The 10,322-nt window shown below is 35.2% G+C and overlaps 1 protein-coding gene across 1 annotated transcript; it reads left to right on the top strand.

Moving 5' to 3' along the window:
- Positions 1–234: 234 nt before the first annotated feature.
- Positions 235–9,919, top strand: CPA (Subunits of heterodimeric actin filament capping protein Capz superfamily). The gene is made up of 10 exons (XM_011093783.3): positions 235–412; positions 513–628; positions 1,354–1,443; positions 5,282–5,346; positions 6,619–6,780; positions 7,916–7,994; positions 8,123–8,200; positions 8,916–8,990; positions 9,067–9,102; positions 9,538–9,919. The coding sequence occupies exons 1-10, from the start codon at positions 301–303 to the stop codon at positions 9,649–9,651; spliced, it is 927 nt and encodes a 308-aa protein (XP_011092085.1). The 5' UTR covers positions 235–300; the 3' UTR covers positions 9,652–9,919.
- Positions 9,920–10,322: the final 403 nt, after the last annotated feature.

Below are 10,322 nucleotides of genomic sequence, written 5' to 3'. Positions count from 1 at the left end.
AATTTACCGTTATCGAAAACTAAAACTATAATTTTAATCAAATAAAAAAGTATATATGATTGACACCACTAATAATATAAAATAAGATTTCATTTACTAATCAAATTATATTCTCATTTTGTACACCAACATCAATATAAAATTAAAAATACATATTTTCCACTTAAAGATAAACACAACCAAACATGGCACTATAGCATCCCCTTATTATTATTATTATTTAACTGTATATAAGCTTAGATACATCAGAGGGAAAAGTTTTGATTGAAAAAACTTCCAAAACCCTTGGGATCTCAGAAAATGTCTGACGAAGAGGAAACTGCGTCTCAGCTCACTGACAAGCAGAAAATGGAGATAGCCAAATGGTTTCTCCTCAATTCTCCGGCCGGAGAAATCCAATACGTCGCCAGAGGTATCTAACATTGTGCTTAGGAATGCGTGTATATAGAACAAGAATGTAAGCTTGGTGAATGGCAGAAATGAAATTTGTTTGTGCAAAATGTTGGCTTCAGATATTAGGGCGGTTTTGAAGAACGAGAGAGTGTATAGAGCGGCGGTGGCCGAGGCTTTTCCCCTTTACAACAAAGCCCACATGATTTGCCTCGAGTTTCCGGATAGAAGTGGTGAGGTAACGCCGATGATGTGAGAACTTTGCTTAATTACTGTTGGTTTATTTTGAAGTGTGAGTTTCATTTACTGGTCTGTTGCTTCTGATGTTGCTTGCTGGGTGCCATTCTTATCTTGAAATTGTTCAGACTTAAGAAATGTTCTTCCTAAATGGTGAGGTTTCAAGTGAAGGGGCATTTGGGTGTAGATTAGGTTGAAAATTATAGAGCATCTTTCTGGGAGATTTCATTTAATTAGCTCAATTCTGCAAGCATCTGCTGTATCAGATGCCTACACCATTTCATAATGATAATGCAAGATTGGCCACTTTCAATAATTTGTGTGTATGCATTTAGGAATTATGAATAGCTTTTTTGGTAACTATTTTATGAACATGTTGTACAATATTGAAAATTCGTTGGAAATATATAATGCAGAATTCTTGATTACAGTAGTTTCTCTCTCAAGCATGGTTTTCTGGAGTTTCAATGTTCTGGATTGGTTCAGCCCGTTTTGATATAGAAGCTTCTCAATCTACTTATACAGACATAACTTGGCAGATCGTAAACAGAGTCTCTAATAAAATAGTTTTATAATTGATGACATGCAAAATTGTCCTTGAAATTAGAATTGAAATATTTGTGGTTATTCCTTTTTCCTGGCTAAAGTAGGCCCTAATGAAATGAAGTCCAATAGACAACTAGCTCTTCATGCCTTTTGATTCAATATCTTATCTTCTGTAAGCAGGTTATTGTTTCATCATTTAGCGAGATTGATAAGAATGAATATCTTGATCCTAGGACTGCCCAAGTTGCAAGAGTTGACCATGTGAAACAGGTAAGTTGGTTCGTCTTGTTGCCATGAGTGATGAGTCTTAAATCAATATGCTTGCAGGACTTTATGATGCCTTTTTGTTTTTACCAAGCTTTCGACTCTGGTGCTTTCTTATTGGCAACAAGATCAGGCCTTGCTCACATTAATCTGGAATTTATCTGGAGAGGAATGTTTTCATTTTAGTATTTATCCTATGGTTGCACATCAACATATCAAAACAGCTTAGCAATATGAACACTAAAAAGATGCCTAATGAGTTGACACACCACATAGTTTAGTAGATAGTGAGATCACCTAATAATTATTGGGGGGTAGGACAAAGTGCTTCCAAGCCAACAACCTGCAATGTCAAGAAACCAGTTGATTCTTTAATTTTGATCACAAAGAAAACTCTCAATCAATCAAAGTGTTAAGAGTCTAAGAGAAAGAGACATCTCGTGTATATGTATAATGAAGGTGTCCTAAGGGACGTGATAAAAGAACAGCTGCAAAATAGAAAGGTGGTAATCAATATGCAATAACCAAAGCTGTTCAATGTAGTTATGAGATCTGCAAAGAGCACCAAAGCGGTGATGTCTTTTTCTGGTTTAAGGACATAGTGGGGGCACGGGATGCCCCATTTCATTGAAGTGCTTATTTCAATGATCATCTAGACACAAGCCCTATATGTTTGTCAAAGTTCAGAGATAAATGAGTTTGTAATTAGGCAGCTTTGTCGCAGTTGCAAAAAACCAGCTCCGAAGTGCTCTGAACTACTTGCTGCCTGCAGTTTTCCTACTGATCCAATTTCAGGAACTAAATTAGACTACTGATTTCCATGGTTTGCATGATAAAGAACAATTTTAAAGTCTGCTTTTCTCTTCCACTCTTCTAGGAATTGTTGAAGCACTCAGTTCATTGCTAGAATTGTTCATAAACTCATATTTCTTTGCTCTATGTTCTCACCTAATGTAGGTTCTGGGCACAAAAGGCAAAGTTGCTAAAGAAATGGTTTGTGTTACTAAATCGTTACATTTGTGCATCCCTGAGGGTCATAATGAAAGCAGTCCTTGCGAGATTTCTCACATCTGAAGAAAACAAATCCTCGCAAGTGGAGAAATATTTATTATATTGTTATTTCTTTAAGGTTCACACAACATATTTGGGCATTATAGAAATAGTATCTGCATCAAACAAAATGAATGTTATGTGATAACATATAAGATATAGATCCTAAAGTCGTATAAAGGTCCCCACTGCATTTCCTATTGCCCTTTGTAAACAATTGATACTCGGAATGGATTGACGATTCACATCACACTTGTCTATATCACTGCACAAGTTTGATAATCATTGTTTTTCTTCCCTCTTTGCCCTTCTTCCCTTTTGGGAAGCTGGATGGGAAGGGATAGCATTTCATAAACTGAACAAAGAATAAAGGATTCGACTTAGTCCAGCGAAAGAATCTATCTTTTTCCTGTACTCTGTTGAAAGGACATGAAGAAGTTGAAACATAAGTAGTCAAATTTATTTCTTTTTGTTTTTATTAAATTACTTCTTTCTACACAAACCAACAAGTTGCAAATTCTCCTATATCCTATTCTCACCCAAGATTATAGCTAGAGCTAGATGATCAACTCCGAACTAGAATATTGGAATTTGCAAAAGTGAGTTGCAACGACAATCCATCTCAATTAAGGGGAATGAAGTTAATTGTTGTTTATTTCTTGTCCGTTATTTTTTGCTCTGTCAATTAAGGGTTTTCTGAACTTTCGATTCGTTGCATGCCAAATTTTAGGTGGTTGTTTTATTTTGTGGAGTTTGATCTGATTTGTGAAAGTGATTTGGCCCATTCCTTTTTTTAGTAGGTTGTCTTGTCTCTAGGCAAACACTCATATTGAAATTGTTGGAAACATTTCTTCGGCGGATTATTATTAGTAGATGCATCCCCAATTCAAGGGATAACTACAGCCCCCTCACTTGTTACTTTGGTTAATTACCCAAATCTTCCATCTTCAGTTGAAATTATAATGCCCTTATGATAGGAATAAAATATGGTGATAGGCCTAGGAATGGGATATTGGTTGGCCTGGAAACGAAATACACCAGGCCACTCTCCCAGCACCTAGGCCCAGAAAGAATCACTAAGTCACGGCCCATTGCAAAGACAATGCAAAAAGTCCACCAAGGAAGGCCACTCAGATATCCCCTTGCTAGTATCACTTATATACATATATATATATATATATATATGTTATGATAGATAGGTTTTTGATAGATTAATGCCACTTGTAGGTTGATCCTAAAAACAAGGAAACAAATGTACCATCAATCCTCTCCATTTAATGGAAGGTGAAGCAATGAAAAGAAAGAGAGCACAATTTTAAAAGGAAATTCTATCTTCCTCTAAATTCTGGAGCCCTTCCTAGCTTGAATAGGAAAAACAACAATCTTTAATTTTATACCGTATCACCTTATGTCTCTGATTAACATTCATCACTTGCCAATCTGATAGCATCTGATGATGTCATTTTCGGAACTTCTAGGACTTCCCAAATTGGTGCTCGTATATTTAGATGATGCTATACAAAGTATTACAATTATACCCCCGTCAAGTGATGAAACCTAACTTTCACATCCTTTCAAGGGTTATCCCATTATTTTATAGATCCTTGGACTTACAAACCATAAGAACCAATCTAATTAAGTTCCTGCCATTTTAGCAACTTACTAATAAAATACTCGTTGTCAGCAAAGATACTCAACTGCCAAAGAAAAGGGTAGAATACATTGCGTCGTGGAAGTTAATTGTCTAAATAATGGTTTATCATTTCCAAGAACTATGGCTAGCATGATCCAACGGAAGCAACATTAGGAAATTACCTAGCTCAGCAATATGTAGAAGCTGAAGTCAGTGCTCGATGTGTTTCCTTAAAATATTCTACCCTCTACTATCAGTTGATAGCTCAAGCAATGATTGTTTTTGCCTTTCTCATATCTTGCCATACCCCTGAATGTTAACTTATCTTGAGTTTACATGAATGCATCCACTACGTACTCTATTAATTGCATAAGGAGCAATTCATTTGTGGCTGCAGATAATTCCTGTGCAAAAGGATAAAAAGTAAAAACAGATTCAAAATATAAGATAATACCTCCTTTCATACTATAAAAGCATTATAACTACTTCCCTGTAACTATAAAACTGTAGTCGGTGGCAAACTTGTCTTTTAATGAATTCTGTCAAGCTTTGACCAAATTCTGATTATGGGAGAGGGATATTTGTCACTGTGGAACTAAGAGAGGAGTTTGCGTAATTACCCATAATAATAGGGGAACGGTGAAGGTGGTGTCAAATTTCCTTTATTCAATTGCTGTTTCGTAGCAGCTGCCTGAAGACTTACCATTTCTTCAGATGTTACTTCTGTCATTTGTACTTATACCTCCTCTTGTTTATGTGAATCATGATCGTTGGTGCTTTGATTAGAATAATTAAGGTTTTATCCTGTAGATTTCTCTATTGTCGGCAAATTTACAAAATGCTTTTCTATCATCAATAATGCTTGCTATTTCCTCTGGAGTACCCCATGAGCATTCTGATTTTCACTTCACAATCATATGAATGAAAAGCTAAATTCAAGAAAAGAACTTTTACTTTGGGATGGAGGTAATGAGCATGGTGTAAGCAGTCCCCTCATTATTATGGTTTAAAGTTTAAACTAGTCAACATGAACATGGTAGAATCTTTTCATGGAATAGGTAAAAAACGGATGTTTGCCCGTCAGAAATTTTCAATCTTATACGTGCCAAACTCTTATATTTTCTTCCCTTGCGTTATGTTATAGCATTTATGTTGATTCAGGTCTGTGAAGATGCTAGACCAGCAAATGATGAAGAGCTTCCCTCATCATATATTGAGGAATATCGGTATGCTATGGTGCTTACTTGTTGCAAAACTGTACGCTTCTTCAGAAAAAAATTGTTTTATGCTTTTTATCAAGATGTTAGCTTCGAGCTGCTTCTACGAATCAGCTCTCGCCGCCTCTTTCGGAGGCTTTTTATTTCCCTCGGGTCGTCAAAAGCTGGATTAAAGATAAAGACCTGCGGGCATTATCTTTAAGGTTTTCGCTCTCTGAGGGCCCTTGAAAAAACCATTGATTCAGTCAATAGGATGCTGGTGAAACTTAACATATTCAGATTGCTAGGCAAAGATTAAGCTGATTTTTTACCAGTCCTAGGGAGCCTTGTTTAACAGATCTTGAGCACATGAAATGGAGCGTGAGCAAGTTCAAATATGGGATACTAGTCAATATAATCTTTACGGAGATGGTAATAAAAAAATATGCTCTATATTGCTGAGATTATAAGATACTTCCAACATCCCAATTTGAGTGTCCTGTTTGATTGAGCAGTTTTAGGTAAGAGGTTGAAAAGCCATAGTTTTGGATATCTTCAATTTTTCCAATAAATTAGTGGTGACAGTTGGTAATTTTACATCATCAGAGTTTAGTGAAATAGGTTATACTTGGTAATGTACTTAGTCGGAATTTACTTGCAAGCCAAATGACTTTGGGATTCTAGGTTTTCCTTATGTGAGTGGGATAATTCTAACAGTTTTTCTTCGTAGCTGACAGTGGAAACCAAGTCATCTGGTTAACCGCCAATGTCAAATAACTCCTCGTTCTTACTGCTAGGGGTGCATTAGGGTACAGTGTATTAATTTTGATGTTTCAATCACTTCATTAAATATTTCTGGAACGATGTGCTGCCTTCTGCATGACTGGAATATATGAAGAATTTGCTATTCAATTGTGTTAATGTGAATCATATTTGGAAATGTGAACGTATCCCTCTAAACCTACGGTGTGTGTTTTGTTCAATCATTGAAAGGTTAGATCCTGTGACAAAAAATGTAAGCATTTGACGTGACATATCTTCTAAAAGCCTACATACGGTTGTGTTTTTGCTTCATTTTAGGCCAGAGAAAACAGGGAAGCTTCACATATAGATACGCATTTCTATATCTTGTTTGATAAAGCTTAGTATGTAATAAGCATTGATGTGGTTGGTCTTTTCTTTGTGCTTTTTCCCTTTATTTCTTCCTTTTCCTTTTCTTTTTCCCCCAATCCTTTGCACTTGCTGGGAGTTTATATGTTGCTTGTGTTTTTTCTCCTTCTAACCTTAAATTCCTTTTTGCAGGTGTGCCCTGGATGCAGAAATTATCAAGTATGTCAGTGAAGCATATCCAAAAGGAGTGTGTTCAGTTTATTGTGCCAATGGAAAAGACGTGGAGGAACCAGGGTCAGATTTTGAGCTTGTTGTGCTAATTTCTGCTGCTAGACACAGCCCTCAAAATTTCTGGTACGCCCTGTCTATCATAGCACCAGTACTGCAATACTATAACATATGCTATATTCTTATGTTTCTTGGTTAATTATGTTATGCTTTCAGTTCTGTACTATGTGACGCATCTTTTGACTTCACTGTAACTGGACATAGATGTGCTACCTTTTCTTCAAAGTTTTTGTGTTTAGAATGAAGCATAAAGAATTTTTGACCTAATAATATACAATTTCTATTAGGTTGTCTAGGGGTTTCTATCTTAAAGTGGGCTATACAAATAAGTAAACTTCCCATGCCTATTTGGTCCAATACAAAAATGAACAATTCTCAGAATGCTACTTTACGCTATTGGAATGTTCTTCTCTTTTTCCTGTCTTTTGCCCTTTTTGCCTTGTGGAAAGACACCATGAATTAATTATTTAGAGCTGATTTACGGGAAGTATGACTAAGCTTTTTTTTAGACATGCTTGGAGGAGTCGCAGATTTTAGAGTAAAATTCATGCTTTGTGATGGAGAGATAGTGGGCATGGATTTTTTAATCACAATAGATAATTGTATATAACATAATTCACATAGTATATTACCATCAATTTTGTGAAGGATGATAAAACAGGCACCCAACCCAAGTGATTTTCCAATGATTAATGTGCAGAAGTTCTATTGCATCCAGGTAACTGAGTGACAACTGAAGAAATCAACTCTAAAGATGAATAAATAATATATCCATTGGAATAAATGAGCAAAATAACATTAGGCCTTTATAACCATTCAAATTTTGTAATGATGAATTTATACAGACTTCACTTAGAATCAAATGGAGAATCTTGTGATTCTCAGTATAAACTATTTGAAAAAGTTGGAAAGTTAAAGAAAATGTGATTAATTCATTTACTTTAGACTTGTTACAAGACAGGAAAATGTACTGTCAGTGCCCTCTGTCAAATGGGATTTGACAAAGTTGATGCATTGGAAGTCTGGTTGCACATGTCACTAATACTATAAAATAGATTAGATATACTATTATGTGTATGTGGTACATGATACAGTAGATTTCATCTCTTGGAAAATTCATCCTAAGTATACATTATCGCCCTACGAGATTTCTGATTCTTTCATGTTTGCTTCACCTCATTACTTCCATTGTTTCTTGTAGCAATGGAAGTTGGCGGTCAATATGGCACATGGAATTCAAGGATGAGCTACAAATTGTTGAAGTTAGAGGTAAACTTCAGGTATTCCTTCATTCTCGATGTAATATCGTTCTCTGGAGTGAGTTTACTTAATTGTTTTCATTGTTGTACTTTGGCTAAAGAGGGACCATAGAGAAAAAGAAATAAATAGCAACTTTCTACTTTATTAGGTTGGAGCCCACTACTTTGAAGAGGGAAATGTTCAGTTGGATGCAAAGCATGAATGCAAAGATTCCACAATATTCCAGGTAAAACTTAAGAATGAATTCTGCACCAAGATTCTTTCTATTATGCTTGGTTGGATGAATGACGATTTAGTATCACTAGCATCCCCTTTCACATAGATATGTCATTTCAGTCCAATCACAGGGTATGTTGACAAGCATAGTTGTGACTATGGTGTCATTGCATGGTAGGTCTATCTAGAATATAATTCATGAGACATATTTACAAGGCTGAGATGGTTGGTCTAGATAGGCATGTTTTCCATTAGCCGGAATAATGTAACTCATAAACTGGAAAGTTTGAGTGGATTTCTGTTTTTGACACTACATTCCCTCTTTGCCTGATCATGCTGACAACATTGAGGTTTCAAAGATGTAAAATTCACTGTAAGGGAGACTTATTACTAATCTCCAACTTTCTTGATATCAAATGTAATTTGTTAAAGACATTACTAGATTAACTGTAACACTATATTCTAATATTAATCTAGTCGGCAATTAGAAAATTTTTCTATGACAATTTGCCTCCATGTCGGTCCTCTTATGCGCCATGCCTCGGAGAGGACTTCAACAAAATCAAGACAATTTGTTCTTACTATCCCTCCGACTTAACTGCAGTTAGTAGGAAAACCTGTATGTATGGTGAAGACCTGCATGATATGAAAAGAGATGCATAGTTGCTATGTGCTTAGCTTTTGCAGAAATAACAAAATATTGTTGCTATGTGTTAACCCTTCAGTCACCTGATGATTGTGCGGTTTCCTTGACCACCATTATTCGCCACCATGAGACGGAGTATCTGAATTCCCTTCAGGTTCCTACCTTTTCTCTTTCTGACGAAGCATTTTTATTAATATACCTACTCTTTTAGTGAACCTGATTATTTGCAGGTGTCATATTCCAATTTGCCTGACACCACTTTCAAGGTACTTTATTTTCTTAGTCATCTCCTCAGAGTTGAGTACAAAATTACTATGCTGCTTATTCATTGTCTTCGAGTTTACATAGTTTAGCTTTTCATTATACGTAATAAAGTTTTGCTAATGCAAGCATGCTTCTCAAGGCCAAGCTGTAGCTTCTGATGGTCCAGCCTACTTCTTTGTTCTCCTCCCATCATTTTCGTAATCTCTAGCCTGCTATTTTTGGAGCATCATGTAACTGCTTATACACTGTTCCCAGGAACAATATTTTTCTTATACCTTGAATTAAATGTCTTAGCCTTGTGATTTTATTCATCAAACTACCAAATCTTGAGTCTAGTCTGAATACTTTCTCGAAAAAGGTCTGTAGTTATATATCATCTTTACTCCAGTACATTGAAGACATTTTTGTCTCCAACTTCTTTGTTTTACATAATTTAGGACCTTCGGCGGAAGCTTCCTGTTACACGTACGCTATTTCCATGGCATAACACCTTGCAGTTCAGCCTGACCAGAGATATCCAGAAGAACTTGGGACTGGAAAGCAGTAAATGATTCTTCTCTTCTGGCGTAGAAAAGTTGTATACCGTGGTGTTTCCGAACTCACTATGATCATTTTGTTTCCATTTTTGTAATTTATCCCTTGAAATCTTGTGCTTCCCTATATCTTGTATATCTCTCTCTCTCTCTCTCTCTCTCTTTGGGGGGTTGGGGATGGGGGGTGTTCAGCTTGAAGATGTACTCGCCATAATTAATTTACCAATTGATTTGGAATGCTGAACATATCTATTAGTATATATATTTGAAGGAAATTTGAAGGAAATGTTTTGACCAAAATTGAGCAATTTTGACTCAATTTTAATTTTCTAGAATTTTGAAATTTTTTTTAGTTGTAAAAATTCTCTATTTGGTAAGTAGGCATTAATGGAATTATATGTTTTATATATATATATAACTTATATAATTAATTTAGCTTCAATGTTTGATATAAACTAATATAATAATTGACTTTATATAGATGTATCAATACAATATTTTCTTAAATTTATAATTTTCAATATGATTATTTTTATTTTAACTCAACGCTTAACTTTTAAATTGTAATAGTTTTTTAAAAAATATACTAATTGACTTTATATATATGTATCAATATTATTTTTTTCAAAATTCATAATTTTCAGTATGATCATCTATATTCTAGCTCAACTCCATATTTTAAAAAATGG

This window comes from Sesamum indicum, linkage group LG10 (assembly GCF_026168435.1).
Source record: "Sesamum indicum cultivar Baizhima isolate 11 linkage group LG10, ASM2616843v1, whole genome shotgun sequence".
NCBI lineage: Eukaryota > Viridiplantae > Streptophyta > Magnoliopsida > Lamiales > Pedaliaceae > Sesamum > Sesamum indicum.
Note: the sequence above shows the minus strand (reverse complement) of the source record. Positions and strands in the feature narration are given on the sequence as shown.

Bases quoted from the DNA above. Each gene is read 5' to 3' on its own strand.
- CPA (XM_011093783.3), top strand. From the start codon at position 301: ATGTCTGACGAAGAGGAAACTGCGTCTCAGCTCACTGACAAGCAGAAA. The intron at 629-1,353 runs GTAACGCCGATG...TTCTGTAAGCAG, and splicing joins TTCCGGATAGAAGTGGTGAG to GTTATTGTTTCATCATTTAG. The intron at 5,347-6,618 runs GTATGCTATGGT...TCCTTTTTGCAG, and splicing joins TCATATATTGAGGAATATCG to GTGTGCCCTGGATGCAGAAA.